This window comes from Uranotaenia lowii, chromosome 2 (assembly GCF_029784155.1).
Source record: "Uranotaenia lowii strain MFRU-FL chromosome 2, ASM2978415v1, whole genome shotgun sequence".
Lineage (NCBI taxonomy): Eukaryota > Metazoa > Arthropoda > Insecta > Diptera > Culicidae > Uranotaenia > Uranotaenia lowii.
In genome coordinates, this window is record NC_073692.1 from 276838649 (window position 1) to 276859504 (window position 20856).

A 20856-nucleotide genomic window follows, 5' to 3' on the forward strand; every position below is an offset into this window, starting at 1 on the left:
TAATTCCGGTGTTTTTATTCCGAACTAGAACATGGTGTCAGAAGCTGACGTGTGCTTCTTAAGTTTTCCGGCTTCGTTGTGATATATCGCGAAGTTGAAATCGTTGATCCCCCGGACTTAAGTGCAGTGAAAAAAATATCACTAGAAAAGCCGTTAAGCGGCCATTTTGTGAAAAAAGCTGAATTTGTGAGTCCTCATTAAAATGGATCACAACCAGTTTAAAGTTTTCATCGACCAACAAGCCAGATTTTTTCAACAACTTGTCCAGTCGGTGAGCAGTGGAAATGGATCCCGAGGAGGAGAATCCTCAACCCAGCAGCCATGTGCCTCTGGAGTTTCCGTTCCCCTACCGTCCCCTTTGGCATTGGACGGTGATATGGCCGAAAATTACGATTTGTTCGAAAGGAGCTGGCAGGAGTATGCAAGCGCAATTGGTATGGATCAGTGGCCAGACACGGATAACAAGAAAAAGGTTAGTTTTTTGCTGTCCGTAATCGGGGAGCCGGCCAGAAAGAAATTCTTCAATTTTGAGCTGACCGAAGAGCAGAAAGTGAACCCGGAAGCGGCTCTTAGAGCAATTAAAGCGCTAGTAGTGCCGAAACGAAACTTGATCGTGGATCGTCTGGATTTTTTCGGGGCAATGCAATTTTCTGGTGAATCAGCTAACGATTTTTGCTCCCGGCTGAAAATGCTTGCTAAACTCGCCCGGCTTGGTGATCTCGCTACGGAATTAGTTACATTTAAGCTGGTCACTTCTAACAAGTGGTCACATCTGCGGACAAAATTGTTGACCATTACGGATGTCACTTTGGAGAAGGCGATGGACCTTTGCAGAGCTGAAGAAATCGCCTCGTCTCGTGCAGTCGAACTCGGCGCAGGAAACCAGCAATCGGAAGTGAATAAAATAAAAAAATCGAAGGAAAAACCGGAGAAACTACCCCTTTGTAAATTCTGCGGGGATCACCACGAGTTCATCAAAGGAAAGTGTCCAGCATTCGGAAAGCGGTGCACCAAATGTGGAGGAAAAAACCACTATAGAAAAGTGTGCAAATCGAATGACAAATCGAAGAGTCGTCGATTTAAAAAAGTGAAAGAAGTGAAAAATAGTGATACAGAAGAGTCGGACAGTGATTCGAATTGTGAAACGTCTTCGCAAGAAAGTGAGGCAGAGTACGAAATTGGAAAAGTGTATGACAATTCGAAAACTGGTGGAAGTGTTTTGGCCGAACTGGACCTAAAATTTAACAAAAAATGGAAAGCAGTTATGTGTGACTTAGACACTGGTGCAAACACAAGTTTAATTGGCCATGATTGCCTAGTGAAACTTTCTTGCGATAGTCGTCCTGCTATCCTGCCGACGAAGTTCCGACTACAGGGGTTCGGAGGAAACCCAATAAAAGTGATTGGACAAATAAAAGTGCCCTGTCGTCGACGTGATCGAAAGTTTATCCTGGTACTCCAGGTAGTGGAAGGAGATCATCGACCGCTGTTGTCTGCTAAGGCATCCCGTGAGCTGGGGTTCGTGAAATTCTGTCAATCGGTTTCGTTTACGGAGCCAACAGCAAACCAAGTGGAGCGACTGCTAAACATCTACAGAATTGAGGCTCAAGGATTAGTGAATGAATATAGTAACCTCTTCATTGGATATGGAAGGCTGCCCGGAGAGGTCTCTCTTGAAGTTGACAGTTCGATAACGCCGTCAATTCAACCACCCCGGCGTGTCCCAATAGCGGTTCGTGATAAGCTGAAGAAGGAAATTGAAATGCTCGAAAAAGACGGTATAATAGTCAAGGTAAACCGACACACCGAGTGGGTAAGTAACCTCGTAATAGTCCAACGGGGTGGGCCAGACTCGGGGGTTCGTATCTGTTTGGATCCAGTACCTTTGAACAAAGCCTTAAAACGACCCAACTTGCAATTTGTTACCCTTGACGAAATTCTCCCGGAACTGGGAAAAGCAAAAGTGTTCTCTACCGTCGATGCTCGAAAAGGTTTTTGGCATGTAATGCTTGACGAAGCCAGCAGTAAATTGACCACCTTTTGGACTCCATTTGGCCGGTACCGCTGGACTCGTTTGCCTTTCGGTATTGCACCAGCACCCGAAATTTTTCAAATTAAGCTGCAAGAGGTAATACAGGGGTTGAAGGGGGTCGAGTGCATTGCCGATGATCTTTTAATTTATGGCGCAGGTGATTCCCTCGAAGAAGCTCTGATTAACCATAACGAGAACTTAAAACAACTATTTTGTCGTTTAGAACAACATAACGTCAAATTAAACAAATCCAAACTTAAGTTGTGTGAGAGATCGATTAAATTTTATGGCCACATACTTACGGATCAGGGTCTCCAACCAGATAACGACAAAATAACAGCTATTCGAAACTATCCGACTCCATCAAATCGTAAAGAGGTACACAGATTTGTAGGAATGGTAAACTATCTCGGTAGATTTATCCGAAATTTGAGCATAAACCTAACCAACTTAAGAAAATTGATTTCCGAATCATTTCCTTGGCAGTGGACTACAGTTGAGCAAGAAGAATTCGAAAAAGTTAAAGCTTTGGTTTCAAACAGTAGCACTCTGAAATATTATGACATAACCCAACCGCTTACCATCGAATGCGATGCAAGTAGTACTGCCCAAGTAACCATAAGCACTAAAGCTTTGCATTTTTATAGCTTTACACCAGCATTCAAAGGCTAAATTACACTATATCAGCACATCAAGTGCAATTTTGCATTACAACAGCCCTTCGAGTGCTATGCTGCATCATGTTAGAATTATACCACTCTTTTAAAATGCAACTTGCATTCTATCAGCTTTGCCCAATGCTTTTGAAATGCAACATTGCTCTAAATCAGAATAACAAATGCTATATTTTCTAAGCATTAAATTGGCATCACACAAGCTTGCTTTAATGCTTTTAAGCACTATGTAAGCACTACAGTGGCATTAGGCCAAAGCACATTAGCATTGATTGATGCTGAATCAATGCAAATTCAGGGCACCGGTTGCTAGAAATTTGATTCAAATAGGTCTTTTTTTTCAAAGATTTAACGCGGACCTGATAGGTTCACAGGCAGAGTCAATGTCAAATGTCAGAGCCACATATGTCATGAGTTCGATTCCAGGTCATTTTCAGCTGAGAAATAAAAAAAATATCATGTAGAAAATTCAATCCGAGAGATCTCCTCAATATGCATAAGCGAATATAAAAATAATTACAAATTTAGTATCATGGCCGAAAAATGAACCGAACAAAAATCCAAAATATTTTTTTTCGCATGGTCGAACCTCATTCGAACGCCATTTGCATTTTCCCAGCATTTTGCCCGCCAACCTTGTAGCATCAATCAATGCTATAACAGTGCTTTTATAGGGTTATACCAGTTTCTGCACTAATGCAGCAGTTAATTTCGCCAAACCTGGCTCACAGAGCTAAAATGATGCACAGAATCAAGCACTATAGCTGACGCTAGAGCAGAGTTGATGCTAGATTTTAGTGCTTATGGTTACTTGGGTGGCTTAGGAGTGGCTATATTCCAGCGTGATGGGGTTATAGGTTATGCTTCAAGAACTCTTTCTGCAACAGAAAGAAACTACGCTCAAATCGAAAAAGAGCTATTGGCCATTCTATTCGCCTGTGTACGTTTCGATCAGCTGATAGTAGGGAATCCCAAAGCTACAGTTAAAACCGATCACAAACCTCTCATAGCGATATTCAAAAAACCATTGCTTTCCGCCCCCCGCCGATTACAACACATGCTATTAAATCTACAACGTTACAACTTATCGGTAGAATTTGTAACCGGCAAAGAAAATGTGGTCGCTGACGCTCTCTCACGTGCTTCTACGGCTTCATCAGATCTAGATTGCTATAAGAAGAATACCATCTACAAGATTTTCAAGAAGGTTGAAAATGTTAAATTGAGCTCATTTCTGAGCGTGTCGGATAGCAAAATAAAAGAAATCATCGAGCAAACTGAAAATGACCCCACGATGCAGCTGATTTTGCGCTACATTCAGAATGGTTGGCCAGTCTCCGTTGACCAGGTACCCGATAGTGTGAGAGTATATTTCAGCTACCATAACGAACTGTCCACTCAAGATGGCTTGATTTTTCGAAATGATCGAATTGTCGTTCCTCACATTCTTCGAAGAAACCTCATTGACAGCTGCCATACCAGTCATAACGGTATCGAAGCGACTTTGAAACTCGCTCGCTCCAATCTCTTCTGGCCTGGAATGTCATCGCAAATAAAAGATGTTGTTCAACAATGTACCATATGTGCCAAATACGCTCCATCTCAATCCAATCCCCCGATGTTGAGCCATGACATTCCTGTTCATCCGTTCCAGCTCGTTTCAATGGACGTGTTCTTCGCGGAGTACAAAGGAGCAAAACGTAATTTCCTTATTACTGTGGACCATTACTCCGACTTTTTCGAGCTCAACATTTTAAAAGATCTCACCCCCGACTCTGTGATTGCTTCGTGTAAGGAAAATTTCTCTCGACATGGGGTTCCGCAGCGGGTTGTCTGTGACAATGCCACCAATTTTACCAGCCAAAAAATGGTTAAGTTTTCATTGGATTGGGATTTCCAGCTTGTCTCTTCCGCTCCCTATCATCAACAGGCCAATGGGAAATCCGAAGCTGCCGTGAAAATCGCCAAACGCCTATTGAAGAAAGCAGAGGAGAGTGGTACGGATTGTTGGTACGCTTTATTGCACTGGCGCAATATTCCAAATAAGGTGGGTTCAAGCCCAGCAACTCGCTTGTTTTCACGATCTACTCGTTGTGGTGTGCCGGTAGCAGCTGAACGATTGTGCCCAAAAGTAGTAGAAAATGTTCCACCTGCAATTGAGAAAAACCGTAAGAAAGCCAAGTACTACTACGACAAGAAATCGAAGCCACTACCTGAGTTGCAAAAAGGAGCTCCGGTACACGTACAACTTAGACCTGACACATCCAAAACCTGGTCACCAGGCACAATAGCCAACCGCCTCAACGATCGTTCGTATTTGGTGAATGTTGATGGTGTGGACTACCGTCGCTCGCTGGTACATTTGAAGCCACGTAAAGAACCTGAAACACCGCCTCTCAGCTTGCCATCCACGGTTCCGAATCCAAGCGAAGCAGTTTATCACAATCCTAAAGACTCACAACCGAATTCCTACACCCGAAATGACGATTTCGCCGATGGTCAAACTCAACATTCCGAGAAACAGCCAACTGCTTTGTTTACCCGAAATGAAAACACATCGCCTGCTGAGTCTTCGAAAATGGGGCAACCGCCCACAAGCACGGAGAAAAAAACACAAGCGCCGCGCCCAAAAAGGATCGTTCGTGCTCCAGCAAAACTCAAAGATTATGACCTGGACTTTTAGCCGTTTTTGAGAAAAAGGAGGATGTTATATTATACATCGAAGCGCCCCCGTTTGTAACACCATGACACCAACACACTTACACTATTTGGCGGGCAGTTTATTCTCGCATCGCGTCCGGCTCGGATCATAAAACTGATACCTCGTTAAATAATAAAGTTGTTAAAAGTTAATTCCGGTGTTTTTATTCCGAACTAGAACATAACGATTTGAGTTTTCTATAATAAATTTCCTACGCTTCTACTGTTTTTAAATATAACTGTTAAATTATTGAAGAGATATGGTCCCAATATAAAATCCTCATTTATTTCTCATACAAAACTATCAATAAAGGAAATTACTTGTACATATATATATATATATATATGTCAAAAGTTCTCAATAGAACCAGGAATATTTGTGTTACAGTATTTAGAAACACCCATGTTAGCTACAACAAACTCTCACGCTCTATCCTTACAACTACGAGCATCAGTTTTATACTGTCCGTCACCGATGTAAGATCGTTCAATAAAGTACTGTTACACCATAATTTGTCTTATTACGTTATTACTTCGAGATAATAAAACATGGTGTCAGAAGTCATCATGTGCTTCTGAAAACAATTTCTTGGCGTCATTGTGAAATCGCGAGAAAAGTGCTTAAGGACAGTTCGTTCGTTGTCGGTAGCCATTTGTAATTTTCGCCGCGCAGTGAAAGAATATTTTCGAGAAAGTTCTCAATAAAGACATTTCTGGAATTTGCGCGTAGTGAAGAATCGGCTAGTTAGACATTTGGTGTACATTTCGAAACAGTTTGTGCGTTTTAAAACGTCGTTTGCAATTTTTATCGCGTAGTGAAAAAGTTGTTTTGAGAAAATTTTGTGGCTACGGCAGCCATTTTGGATTATTCGATCGTCGCAATGGATCCAAATCAATTTGCTCAACTTTTGGAGCACCAGACCAAGCTGTTTGGTCAAATGATGGTCGGCATACAAAAGTCCAATGCTGCGGCTCAGTTTGCTGCACCTGTGGGACCCTCTCTGGGAGGCAATATTTCGGTTCCACAACCAGCAGCACTAACCCTGGAAGGCGATATGGAGCAGAATTTCGATTTCTTCGAAAAAAGTTGGACTAGCTACGTTAAAGCTGTTGGAATGGACCGATGGCCTGGAGTGACCGAGGAACAAAAAGTGAGCTTCCTCATGTCTGTTATTGGAGAGCCGGCAAGGAAGAAATACTTTAATTTCGAGCTAACAACAGCAGAACAAGCAACGGTGGAAAACGCTCTGGCAGCAATAAAGGAAAAAGTCATAGCAAAGCGCAACGTCATCATAGATCGTTTGGACTTTTTCTCAGCTTCGCAGTTGTCTGGAGAATGCATCGACGATTATACGACTCGCCTGAAGGTTCTAGCCAAATCTGCCAGGCTGGGAGTATTGGAAACAGAACTGATCACTTATAAAGTCGTTACTGCCAATAAGTGGTCACAACTCCGTACTAAAATGTTAACAATCACCGATATAACTTTGGCAAAAGCTGTTGACATGTGCAGAGCGGAGGAGATAGCAGCAAAGAGATCTGTGGAGTTGGCGATTCCAAGTACCAGTGATGTAAAAAAAGTTTCAAGACCGGTGAAGAAAACTCCCATCTGCAAATTTTGTGGTGATCGACATGAGTTCTTCAAACGCTCGTGCCCAGCTTTGGGGAAAAGGTGCCGTCTCTGTAAAGGAAAAAACCATTACGAGAAAGTCTGCAGCAAACGCCAGAGTTCCAGCTATAAAAAACCGAAGAAAGTGAAGGAAATAATAAAAGAAAAAAGCGCAAGTGAATCGGAGGACGAATCATCAAACCACACTTCAAGTGAAAGTGATGAAGAATATGTAATTGGAAAAATAGTGGATAACTCTGAAAGTGGTGGTAGCGGATCTCGCTCTAAAGTTCGGTAGTGTTTGGAAATCAGTGAAATGCGAATTGGATACAGGAGCTAGCACGAGTCTAGTTGGTCAACAATGTTTAGCCAAACTGTCTGGGCAGTCAAATCCGTCATTGTTTCCGTCAAGATACCGTCTGCAAAGTTTTGGAGGCAATCCAATTAAAGTTCTTGGAGAAGTAAAGATACCATGTCGCCGCAGAAATAAGAAATACAAGTTGGTACTTCAAGTTGTAGAGGGTGACCACTGTCCGTTGCTATCGGCGAAAGCGTGCCGTATTTTGGGTTTCGTGAGATTTTGTAAAGAAGTATCGTTCATCGCACCCAAGTCGACCGACACTTCCCGGAAGCTGTTAAATGTCTACAGAGTCCAAGCATCCAGAATTATTGAGGCTCATAATGATATTTTCAATGGGTATGGGAAATTAGCTGGAACCGTTTCCCTAGAAGTGGATAGGAGCATTGCACCTTCAATTCAGCCACCCCGTAGAGTGCCAATTGCTATGCGAGACAAGCTGAAGAAGGAGTTGGAATCTCTCGAGAAGGATGGCCTGATAGTGAAAGAGCTGAAACACACAGAATGGGTAAGCAACATAGTTATTGTACAGCGTGGTAGCCCCGAAAACCCTAGTATCAGAATATGTTTTGACCCCATTCCGTTGAATAAGGCTTTGAAGCGTCCAAATCTCCAATTTGTTACGCTGGACGAAATACTTCCAGAATTGGGGAAGGCGAAAATATTTTCGACTGTCGACGCTAAAAAAGGTTTTTGGCATGTGGTATTAGATGAGCCCAGCAGCAAACTTACCACGTTCTGGACCCCGTTCGGTCGCTATCGCTGGACCCGCCTACCATTTGGAATAGCACCCGCTCCTGAAATATTTCAAATGCGTCTACAGGAAGTAATTCAAGGACTAAATGGAGTTGAGTGCATAGCGGATGACTTGCTTGTCTATGGAACCGGCGACACATTGGAAGAGGCTCTGATCAACCATAACCGCTGTTTGGAAACACTTTTAAATCGTTTGGCAGAGCACAATGTGAAATTGAACAAATCCAAGCTCAAACTCTGTCAGACGTCAGTTAAGTTCTACGGTCATGTGCTGACGGATGAAGGAATAAAGCCAGACGAAAGTAAGATAGCTACGATCCAAAACTTTCCCACACCAACAAATCGCAAGGAGGTCCATCGCTTCATAGGTATGGTCAATTACCTGAGCCGTTTCTTGAAAAATCTTAGTGCTAATCTCACCAATCTCCGCAAGTTAATCCTAGAATCGGTGCCATGGTAATGGACATCGACCGAAGAAGAAGAGTTTCGTCGAGTGAAGGCGCTTGTTGCAGATGTGGGCACTCTTCGGTACTACAACATGAACGAGCCACTTACCATTGAGTGCGATGCCAGTTGTTTTGGTTTGGGTGCAGTTGTTTACCAGATGGATGGAGTACTGGCGTATGCATCGAGAACGCTTACCCAAACGGAACGGAACTACGCACAGATTGAGAAGGAGCTGCTGGCCATTTTATTTGCGTGCACTCGATTCGATCAATTGATCGTTGGCAATCCCAAGACCGTTATCAAAACAGACCACAAGCCGCTTATTAATTTGTTCCAAAAGCCTCTAATCTCTGCTCCGCGACGTCTTCAACATATGCTGCTCAATCTCCAGAACCCCGAAGAGTTCTTCGAAAAACGTGAAATCTACAAAGTATCCAACGAAGTTGAACAACTGCAGTTGAGTAAGTTTCTAGGAGTTTCGGATAGTCGCTTGGAGGAAATAAAAACCGAGACCAACAAGGACCAGTCAATGCAACTGATCATTGGATACGTACAGCACGGTTGGCCTGTGACGGCCGATCGTGTACCCGACAGCGTTAAGATTTATTTCAATTTCCGTGACGAGCTATCTACTCAAGATGGTTTAGTGTTTCGCGGAGACCGAATAGTGATACCACATGTACTACGACGTAAACTTGTAGACTGCTGTCACATAAGCCACAATGGAATCGAATCAACACTCAAGCTGGCTAGAGCAAACATCTTCTGGCCGGGTATGTCATCGCAGATCAAAGATGTCGTCAAGCAGTGCGTCACCTGTGCCAAATATGCCGCCTCGCAACCGAATCCTACGATGATGACCCACTGCATACCAGTGTATCCTTTCCACCTAGTGTCCATGGATGTGTTCCAAGCAGAATATAATGGCATCAAACGTAAGTTCCTAGTCACCGTAGACCATTACTCTGACTTTTTTAAACTGGATCTACTGAAAGACTTGACTCCTGAATCAGTAATCAGCATCTGCAAGCAAAATTTTGCTCGTCATGGTAAACCGCAACGAGTCCTTAGTGATAACGCCACAAACTTTTCGAACGTTAAAATGGTCCAGTTTTCTAAAGAATGGGATTTCGAGTTGGTAACTTCAGCACCACATCACCAAAAAGCGAATGATAAATCAGAAGCGGCTGTGAAAATAGCAAAACGTTTGCTCAAGAAAGCGGAAGAAACTGGCACTGACTACTGGTACGCACTTCTTCATTGGAGGAACATTCCGAATAAGATTGGTTCCAGTCCTGCATCTCGCTTATTTTCACGCTCAACCCGATCTGGAGTACCAACATCGACCGCAAAATTGCTCCCAAAGGTGGTAGAAAAGGTACCTGAAGCTATAGAAGAAAACCGTAAATCATACAAACGACATTATGATAGAAAAACTCGGAAATTACCTGATCTCCAAGTTGGTTCGCCAGTATACACCCAGTTGCATCCAGAAACTTCTAAGCAATGGTCCGCTGGAACAATTGCCAATCGTTTGAGTGAGCGGTCCTATGTAGTCAACGTTGATGGAGTGGATTATCGTCGTAGCCTCGTACATCTTAAGCCACGTAATGAACCCGATACCTCGAACCTCGATCAAACTTTGGCCATTCCTGAAACAAGTTCTTCAAGCCCGAATCAAGTAGACGTCCGAGAAACTGAACAACCGAACAATTGGCAGGAGGAAAACACAACAACACAGCTTGCTTCGATCGATTCCAATCCGTCGACATCAACATCAGCAGCGTCGCGCACCCGGCCGACGCCCACTTCAAAACATACACGATCAACACAACAAACTCAAAAGCAGGTTCCGAATGAAGCAGTTGCAGGAAGACCGAAACGCGAAATACGCATTCCGGATAGATTCAAGGACTTTGAAGTAACATTTGAATAACAGTTTTCTTAGAGTAGGGAGGATGTTACAGTATTTAGAAACACCCTATGTTAGCTACAACAAACTCTCACGCTCTATCCTTACAACTACGAGCATCAGTTTTATACTGTCCGTCACCGATGTAAGATCGTTCAATAAAGTACTGTTACACCATAGTTTGTCTTATTACGTTATTACTTCGAGATAATAAAACAATTTGTTTAAAAAAAATGAAACATTCACTAACATAAAAATAAAAACAAAATCAATGGATTAACATTTACCTTCTTTTTATAAAAATGTTTTAAAATCAACTGAGTGTTCAACATTCAGTTCATTTGTTGGATTGATAAGTTTTGAAAATAATTATCGAAAAAATATCAAACTAATATTCTTTGGAGCCTTTTTTTATCAAGTACTAGCTGATCCCATACGAACTCCGTTTCGCTTTCAACTTGGAATAAATATATCATGAACAGTTTGTATGGAAGTCAATTGCCAAGCATTTCCCAGATGCACTTCCTAATTTATTGTTAAGTAATTATTGCAAAAATACTGGACGATCACTTTTTCTGTCGTCTGCTACTAAATTTGAAACTCGATCGTTGCATAACAACGCAATTATAGCCAAAAAGTTTAACCTCTTTCGGTGGCCTCTTCTACAATCTTTGATAACTGAAATCGATTGCTCTTTCCTCAAAACTCCCGTGTGCAAATTTTCAAAGCCATCCATTGCATAATAACGTCAATATTGCTAAAAACAGTGAAAAATTAATTTATATGGTCGACCCTTTTCGTCGACCCCTGTAGAGGCGCACCCAAACGTAGTGTTACTCGCAATTAGGAAATGAGCCCATGCGACATGTTACGCGAGAGGGGAACGGGTAGTTATGGCCGAGCGTGTGGACGGGGAGTTTTGTTGACACCGGTGCGGAAGAGATACGAGGAAAATGTTGCGTGAATTTTGGGACGAGGTAAATGTGAGTTGTGATTCAATAAACGAGATCCCTACATCTGGCGACGAGGATAAAAAAGATCGTTCGGTAAGTTGAGCCTTTTTTTACAACTTTGAATGAAAAGAAATTGTTGGGAAAAAGTTGCAACCAAATTGTTGGGGCGTAGCACCCAAATGTTTCAAACGCGATTTTCCTGCATAGTGGTGGATTTGAGTGCGTCTGATGTACGTCTCGTCTCGTGCGAGTTGTGTACGGAGAATGGAAGATCTGTTGGTGTTATGCTGTTTTTGCTGTTGAGAGATGAAAATATGCTTTTTGTGTTTAAGTTTCCGAAGAATAGTTTGTGATCCGTTCAAGAGGACGACTTGTATCTTGTTCTGAGGAGCGGTTAGTGATTTGTTCCTGGGAAAAGGTAGCGATGTGGTTTTAGGAGCAAATCGGATTTGTTAAATGGAGAATTATCAGTGATTTGTTCTGCGGAATAACAAGTGAATATTTCCCAGGAATACTAAAAATTATAATTGTTCTGAGGAACATTAAGAAACTTCTTCTGAGGAACAATGAGTTATTAGTTCTGAGGAACATTAAAAAAAACTTGTTCTGAGGAACAATGAGTAATATGTTCTGAGGGACATTGAGAGATTTGTTCTGAGGAACAATAAGAGATTTGTTCTGAGGAACAATATGGAATTTGTTCTGAGGAACAATAAGAGATTTGTTCTGAGGAACAATAAGGGATTTGTTCTGAGGAACAATAAGAAATTTGTTCTGAGGAACGATAAGGAATTTGTTCTGAGGATCAATAAGAGATTTGTTCTGAGGAACAATAAGAAATTTGTTCTGAGGAACATTGAGAGAATGGTTCTGAGGAAAAAATGAGAGATTTGTTCCGAGGAACAATAAGAGAATTGTTCTGAGGAACAATAAGAGTTTTGTTTTGAGAAACAATAACAAATTGTTTTGAGGAACAATAAGAATTTTTCTGAAGAAAAATAAGTGATTTGATCGGGAAATCATAATGATTTTGATGCAGATGGTTCTGAGGAATACGTATCGATTCCCAAATTGACTTTGTCCGAGTACTTATCAAGTGTTGATAGTTCCGAGGACCTTGATTGGACTGGTATAAACATAATGGTACAATGATAATAGTTCTAAGAAACTGATGAGTATCGGATAAGAAAAGACTTTGAGAAGTCGAGTAGAGTTCCTGTTGCTTAATATGTTGGGACTCCGAGAAGTTCGGATAGCTCTGAGAGCCATGTCCTTTTATTACGCTTAGAATAAATTCTTTGACTCTGAAGAGAAATTAAAAAGCACGTCCTGGAGAACATGGTTGGGGTTCCTCCGAAGAGGTCAAAAGAAGACTCCTCTGAGGAGGATATGAAAAAAGATGAAACAGAACCCTCTGAGGAGGAATGGTATGAAGTGTGTAGAGAAATCCGGTTCTGCATATTTGCATTCGATTTTGTGATTATGAGGAGCGAGAGTCAGAGAGACTTGAGTGTTGATCATAACAAACAAAAAAAAAACATCAGGCTTCGAAGAGCCAAGTACATGCAGTTTTGTTCAACCTTTCCTTTACACTGAGATGTGTGTATTGTTCTGAGAAACTTTAATGATTTTGATGATTTTGATAATTTAGGAACAGTTTAACAATAGTTCGGCTAACTTTGAGGAGTGCCGATAATTTTCAAATGTTGTAATTCTAAAGAGTAATGATTATCATAATGAACTTTAATAACTGAGGTATCGATTCCATTTTTGTTGAACAAAAAAATTGTTGACATTCTTAAAGATGAATGTAGTTTTTACATGTTATTTTGTAAACCACCCAGGTCTTTGAACTGAATGTTTTGTAATAAAAAAAAACATAATTTCATATTGAATGCAATAGAGTTGTTTCTGACATTTCTTTTGTACACTTAAAACCTTAAAAAAAAAAAAACTTTCAAACACGGTGGTTTTTGAGGTTGTATTTCCCCGAAACTGTAAGTGTTATTGAAACACCCAACATAAGCCACGAACACTACCAACGATAAATAGGAATATAATGTGAAGTCTGCTAATGCGAAGAAAAAAAAACCAAGAGTTCAACTATAGTCGGAAAATAAGAAAACATGTATTATCTCTTTCATTGAAAATTGGATTTCGTGCAATGTTTTGCAGTCGCAGTTATCCGTACAAAGGTTGACTGAAAAGAGGTTAGCGTGTAGAACTCCGACAGGTTTTGCACTGATTTGACAGGTCGCATGAATGTACAAATTCGCACAAATGTCGCAGTCATGAGTGCGCAGTCCAATTTAGTGCGCTGCGATTAATATCTAGTTAAAAAAGTTTGGTTAGATATTTAATACACGTTCTTCCGGTATCGAAGTGGATTTCGCCCTTATAGCTTGATAACTTATTTTTAAAAGGGTAGTTCTGCTTTGTGTGTTTTCACCTTAATAATTCCTAATGGTTTTCCTGTTGCGCAAAAAAAAAATAATTAAAGCACTTATCAACGAAAGTGGACAAGCCCACAGGCACTGGTTGTAAGTCTAACATCCAAACTATCTAATAGTTTTTGAGTGAATTTTGCGGTGATGGTAGCACAGTTCAGATGCTTCATATTGGAAGGAACGTCCGCCATCTATTATTATATCCAAGTCCATTATCATAGTCCGAAGTTCATCTGATAATTGTGTCCGGTAGATTTTCACGTTTCTATAAATGAGACAGAAAATGTACTTTACATTACTGCGAATTAAGCAACATACTGATTCTCATAGTAATTTTCAGCAGGCTGTGGCGGAGTGGGTACACGTGTGAAACGAAGTAGATTTTTAAACGAAGTATACCTTTTCAATCGAACTCTTTCACTAAAGAGGTGTATTGGGGTTGCATTTAAAAGGCGGTATGATATTAATGACCATTAAAGTTAAAAGAGTATCTGATAGATTCTGGCAACGGAAGAGTAAAAGAAAGGTAAAAGAAAGATATAGGTCAACCCGAATAGAAAAACATTGTGAAAATACCATGAATTTCATTTTCACGCATCCATGAATTTTATGGTTGCAACTATGCGAATCATGGTACATGAAACCGTGAATGCACTGTTAAATTCATAATTTTTGACAGTGAATTTTATGGTATTGGCAAAATTTACCATGAAAAAAGGGGGTTGTTAAGCAACTTAACAATGAAAAAATCAACTTTTTTCCATACATTCTGAAACAAAATACTATGCAATGTATGGTTATAACATGGTTCAAATTGCTCAAGAAAAACTGTGGAATTTATTGTTTTTCAAGGAATTTTCATAGTTTTAACAACAATGAACATTATTGTTTTTTCATAGTGCATAAAAATATTTGGTACCGTGAATTTTCATGGTTTTAAAGTTTCAATTATTTGTTTCAAAAGTATATATATTCAATTAAAACACTTTTTTGTTTTTAAGTTTTATTTTTAATAAAAACATCATTATATAACACACACATTTTTCATTAATCATAAATTTAAAACAAATTGGAAACATGAGTTTAACACTATTTTCTTAATCCATGCCAGTGTCCATGGGCATCAACTCGCCAGCTTTTTGGTCGGTTCCAGAAGCTGGATTCGATTTCCGACCATTGTATTTCCTCGGGATGAAATTGCACGCCAATGTTTTACCTACTACCTGAAAGAGAATTGTTCCTCTTCATTACTAGCCGTATGATTTTAAAATAAATTAATTTCTCACCTGAGCCATTGCTAGGCAATGGATGATAAACGGGAGCTGTTTCCTCCAGCCAAAAGAATGCTCTGACCGGAAATTCACCAGAGCTGGTTAAAACCCGGCCAGTTAAAATCCAAACGATTCCCGAATTCACGCATTTGTCCTTTTCCGACTGCTCAGTATTTGTTTTGTTCTTCCGAACAAAATGGCGCGCTTCATAGGTACTACACGGAAAATTGCAATTGTGTAAAAAGAACAGAAAATAACCAATCTTCGATATGGTTCAGATTTTAATTCTACCATAAAGTACACAGTTACAATAATAACCACAAGAAAGTTATTGTGATACCGTGCGTCTGACATTTTCGAGCACTATGAAGTATTTTGAAATAACGATATACTCCACGGTGACTTGAAAAACTATGGTGGTTTCAAAATTTAATGTGGTTGACAGAGATTTAGATATTACAATGAAGTTTATTGTAAAGGTGAAAATTATTGTTCGGTTATATTAATACTATGGTCTTTGCTATTCGGGCTTTCAATCGAACTCTTTCACTAAAGAGGTGTATTGGGGTTGCATTTAAAAGGCGGTATGATATTAATGACCATTAAAGTTAAAAGAGTATCTGATAGATTCTGGCAACGGAAGAGTAAAAGAAAGGTAAAAGAAAGATATAGGTCAATAAGTTCTTCGCCTCGAAGAAACAAACAGACTTTAAAATCCATAACAAAGATTTAGAGAGATCTGGATAAAATACATTACAATGCAATTGTGACCTTGTAAAGTAAACGCGAGTCGAAAAGAGTAAATATTAAAGGGTTCTATAATCTCAGGAGGTTCCTATTGACGAGTGTCATATGAACAGTGAATTTGCTGGGAACCATGTTGTTTAAAAGGATATAGGAGAGAAAGCTTATCAGCAGCGCTAAGCAGGAGTGTGTAACATGGTGCAGAGAATTACTACTAGATTGAACGGTTGGTAAGGAAAACGATAAAACAAATGTACACATAGGTATCATGGAACAATTAGTGACACTGGGCAAATGTGGGAAGGATATGATTCTGATATCCGTGATCACATGAAGATTATAGGAGCTGTGTGTTCATGGACATGCAGGAGTCCCGCAAGAGGGTCCTAGTCTTTTCGTAAGTATGCCTTAATTACTAAGTCGTATTGAGTCGTTGTTAAGTACAGAAGGAATATCATTCGACTTAAGAATTGTAACTAATCACGCAGAAAAAGAATGGGGTATAGTTTCAACAAAACGTTTTGTTATTTTATTTTGTATTTTAAAAGCAGATTTTTGAACAGCTTTCACAAAAATTTGGAATATAAATAATCGAAGAATTTTGTTATTTTTACACACTCATTTTTTATTACATGCATAAAAATTTTGGTTTAGTTTGAAACCAATATTGGTTTTATGCGATGAACATGTAACTAAAAAACGATCAGTCGAAAAAAGAAAAAAAATTAATGAGTTTTCAGCATCGTCCGAACAACAACAGTCACAAGAGGTCACCGTCACAGTAACACTGCTGCCCGTACAGTGCTTTAAGGCCGGAATAGGATGGACGTAAGCCCGGGTCCTCAGTGCCTCGTTCTAATGAACAAATTAGACACAGTGCAGGTGCCACCCATCCGGAAGACGGTAAGGACCCAAAAAAGAACATCAAGGGCCGGTAGGGCATCATTCCGGCCAAGACGAAGCTTGCCATCGTGCCTACTCCAGTCATGCAACACTGTTATGCAGCAGTCGGAGATGGTCGACTACTACAGCATCCGGAAGCAGAAAGTGATTAAAAGTGCGAGTTGGGCCCTTTATCCTGCATCAAGAAAAAACGGAAGCAGTCTCCAATGCCGGCCGGAATTCCGGAATGGTAATTGTTTTAATGTTCCATTAGTGTTTAAAGAAATATGCGAATAAAGAAAGTATATCATAAATGTTTTTTTTAGATTGTATTAATAGATCCGAAAATTTTTCAGATCAACATATTTTTAAATTTAAAACAAAAACAAAATATTTCCAGCACAAAGTTTTATCTTTTTGAACCCCCTAATGATACGTTTTTCCAAAAATAAAATTTTTGTAGTTCTCAACTCAATTCTATTTTATTGTTTTGACAGAAATTTCGATTCATTTTTGAAAAAGGTGTATTTTTGTTTCAATCAAACGATAAGTTTAAATCGAATCGATATTTTTTGTCAGTGTTATCAAAAATATATTTGTGCATTTTCCCAACCAAAATTTTTATTATTTTTGGCCGAAATCTTATTATTTTTAAAATATATTTTTCTGCGTGATTGAAAGAATTCTGAAGATAACTATTGCGAAAACCGATGATCGAGTAGCTGGTGAAATAAAGCAGATGTGTAAGTAATCTGCATGGTTCTAAACCTATGGGTCACATTAGATCAGGATGTGTTAGGGGGGATGTAGAGGCGCACCCAAACGTAGTGTTACTCGCAATTAGGAAATGAGCCCATGCGACATGTTACGCGAGAGGGGAACGGGTAGTTATGGCCGAGCGTGTGGACGGGGAGTATTGTTGACACCGGCGCGGAAGAGATACGAGGAAAATGTTGCGTGAATTTTGGGACGAGGTAAATGTGAGTTGTGATTCAATAAACGAGATCCCTTCAACCCCTAGCAAAACATTTGACATCTGAAATCGATTGCCCGTACCCGAAAACTATCGTAGGCAAATTTTCATCCCAATCCGATGTATGATAACGAAGATATTGCAAAAATATTGAAAGGTTTATATGGACGACCCCCTTTGCTGGCCCTTTACACTGAATTCAATACCTGATATCGATTGCCCGTCCCTTGAAACTTTCATGTACCAAATTTCATCTGAATCCGATGTATAATAACGACAATATCGCATTAACAGTGAATAGTTAATATGGACGACCCCTTTGGCTGACCCCTTACACAAAATTTGACACCTGACATCGATTGCTCGTCTTTCAAAACACTCATGTGCAAATTTTCAAAACAATCCGACGAAAAGTAACGTCAATATCGCGAAAACAATATTTGTCTTATATGGACGACCCCCTTCAAAAGGGGTCATCCGAAAATCTTAAAACTTTTTTCATCTTTCCTGGTCCTAATGAGCATCCATGCCAAATTTCAGACCTCTAGCTCTTAAGACGGCTGAGTCTATAGAGGACAAACAAACAAACAAACATACAGAAATTGCTTTTTATATATATAGATAAAGTAATACACAAAAATCATTCCAAATAAACTGAAACATTAAAGAAACAATGCTTTAAATGATTACAATTAAATGATTGTGAAACTATGTAAGAAATTTTCATTTTTGGCAATCACTTCAGATAAATTTCTATTATGGTTGATTAAAACTCAAATAATTGCTTCTTATTTGTTTGTAAATGATGACTTTATCGAAAATAAAACAGATACCGGATCAATCGACCTTTTAAAGGGCCCCTCCATTGTTATGGTTGATTTAATTTAGGTAAATGTGCTGGAATTTTTTCCTACCTAAACTGCAAAATAAAAACATTTCGATATCGGTCACGACCTGTCCACGAATATAGTCTTGTTTGACATGAATCTTTAAAAACTTCGGATTGAGTGACACATACTAGGGTAAACATTTCACATCAATACGCAATCTTATTTGAGCAATCAATGCTTTATTTTTTTTAAAATTTAACTCGACCAAACCTGCTAAATTATGTTCTTGCCTTAAATTACCACGGTAAAAAACTTCTTGGCACAATAATCGGAAACTTTATGAATGGATATCTGGGCGCGAAAAAGATCAAAAACCGAATTTTAATTAACTACGTATTCCCAGGTTGTGAGAAGGAAATTATGAGATCAGTGATAAAAAGATATCTTCCAGTAAATACAACAAATAAAAAAAAAATCAGATTTTCACAGGCTTGTCAGTTTACCATTTAGTGCAATAGATTGCAATTGCAGCGATAGATGAAATTTCAACTTGGGCCACCTTGGGCTTAAATACGGCTTGCTCGAATCTTCCTGATAATACAAATTTTCAAAAATGTTGATTATGAATAAATAACACGTTTTCATCAAAACACGCAAGGATCAAAAAAATTTTTTTTGTGCAAATCACGTTCACGCTTTTTCATTTTTCTATTGAGAATTAATATAAAAACCCATTCCGATCACGTTTTTTTATATAATAGACGATTATCTTAGAACGTAAACTTAGTGCTGTATCCGAACCTTATAAAATTGACTCATCAAACGTTCGTCTATATTTTAGATATATACACTGTACTGTTTTTTTTTTAAATTTTGTGAATAATTACATCGAATATTTTACCAGCATTTTACGTATAGTGCATGGCATGGCTGTTTTGTCTGTGAAAAAATAATTTAAAATGTTTTAGTTCATGTTTTGAAAAGCAGAGAACGCTACATGTCCAGCAGGTAATATTGTTCAAAATCCAACCAGTTTTATTTTAGAGTGTAGCGTTAAATTTTTCTTCTCTTTTTGCTGTTTGAGCTCATCACGTATTCAGGATTTCCGTACTGCGGAAACATCCAGCCAATAATCTTTGCGTTCGGAATCATTGTTTGCGGTCAGAAATGGTGCACTACGTCAAGATGGAAGACGGCAAAGTAATGCCAATCCAGGATATGCTTAAGAGCATCGAACGGTAAGTTTTACAATAATTCCTAAATCCAAAAATATGTTCCCTAACCTCAAATTTGGTTTGTTTACGTGTTTTTAACCATCGCATTCCAGATACAACCCAGAACATCTGAAAGTGATCGAGGCATACGTCGAAGAGCAGGCTCGGGATAATCAGTACGATCTGGAGGCCAACCTTGCCTGCTTGAAGCTTTATCAGTTCAACCCTCAGCTGATGAATTTGGATGTCACCTACATCATCCTGCTGAAGTCTTTGACTAACTTCCCGCATACGGATTTTACTCTGTGCAAATGTTTATTACTCCCAGCACAGATGAACGATGATACCGTGAAAGAAATTATCTATTTGGCCGACATTTTGGAGAAATGTGACTTCACTTTGTTCTGGTCCCGGGTTGCCTCGAATGCTCAGTTCGTGAAGAAAATCAGTGGATTTTACGATTCGATCCGGAAATTTGTTTGCCACGTCGTTGGAATCACTTTTCAGTCGATCGACAAAAGCTACCTGGTTCGGTTGCTGGGTGATGTCGATGGTAAGTTTTGAATAAGCGAAATTTGACCTCTATTTACCTAATTTGTATTTCATTTTATAGATAACGTCCTCCGAGTTTGGGTTAAGAAAAACAACTGGAAGGAAGATGGCCAGTACATAACGGTGGCACAACAGGAAGGTAACATCAAGACTAAACATATTACTGAAAAAATTGACTTCGAAAATCTCGGTCCGCTGATGGCGAATTGCCTATAAGCGCTTCCTTTTGACCGCAACAAAAATGCATTTCCAAGGATTATTAAACATCAATAAATGCTAGAATAACTTCACAATCCCATCGGAATTAAAACTCTTAATCTTTTTTTTATCACAGTCGAATTTCTCTTCTTTAATGTTAGCGTTTCGAAACCAATTTTGATTTTGTAAGCTTTTAGGTTCTCCTAAATTATTTTTCAAGCTGCAATTTAACTTATTTGACAAGTTCATAGAAAAGATCTTTTCATTGAAATAACCGGGACTTGAAAGTAATATAGGAATATTT

The 20856-nt window shown here is 39.3% G+C and overlaps 3 protein-coding genes across 3 annotated transcripts; all 3 read left to right on the plus strand.

The window, feature by feature from the left end:
• The first annotated feature begins 202 nt into the window (after nt 1-202).
• LOC129742710 (uncharacterized protein K02A2.6-like) lies at nt 203-5389 on the plus strand. The gene is made up of 3 exons (XM_055734654.1): nt 203-2410; nt 2519-2630; nt 3594-5389. Exons 1-3 carry the CDS (start codon nt 203-205, stop codon nt 5387-5389), a joined length of 4116 nt encoding a protein of 1371 aa, XP_055590629.1.
• Nucleotides 5390-8667: 3278 nt separating this feature from the next.
• On the plus strand, nt 8668-10512 carry LOC129742711 (uncharacterized protein K02A2.6-like). The gene has a single exon (XM_055734655.1). It carries the CDS (start codon nt 8668-8670, stop codon nt 10510-10512), a length of 1845 nt encoding a protein of 614 aa, XP_055590630.1.
• Nucleotides 10513-19640: 9128 nt separating this feature from the next.
• Nucleotides 19641-20647, plus strand: LOC129747133 (eukaryotic translation initiation factor 3 subunit K). The gene is made up of 3 exons (XM_055741167.1): nt 19641-19826; nt 19916-20355; nt 20416-20647. Exons 1-3 carry the CDS (start codon nt 19756-19758, stop codon nt 20568-20570), a joined length of 666 nt encoding a protein of 221 aa, XP_055597142.1. The 5' UTR covers nt 19641-19755; the 3' UTR covers nt 20571-20647.
• The last annotated feature ends 209 nt before the right edge of the window (nt 20648-20856 follow it).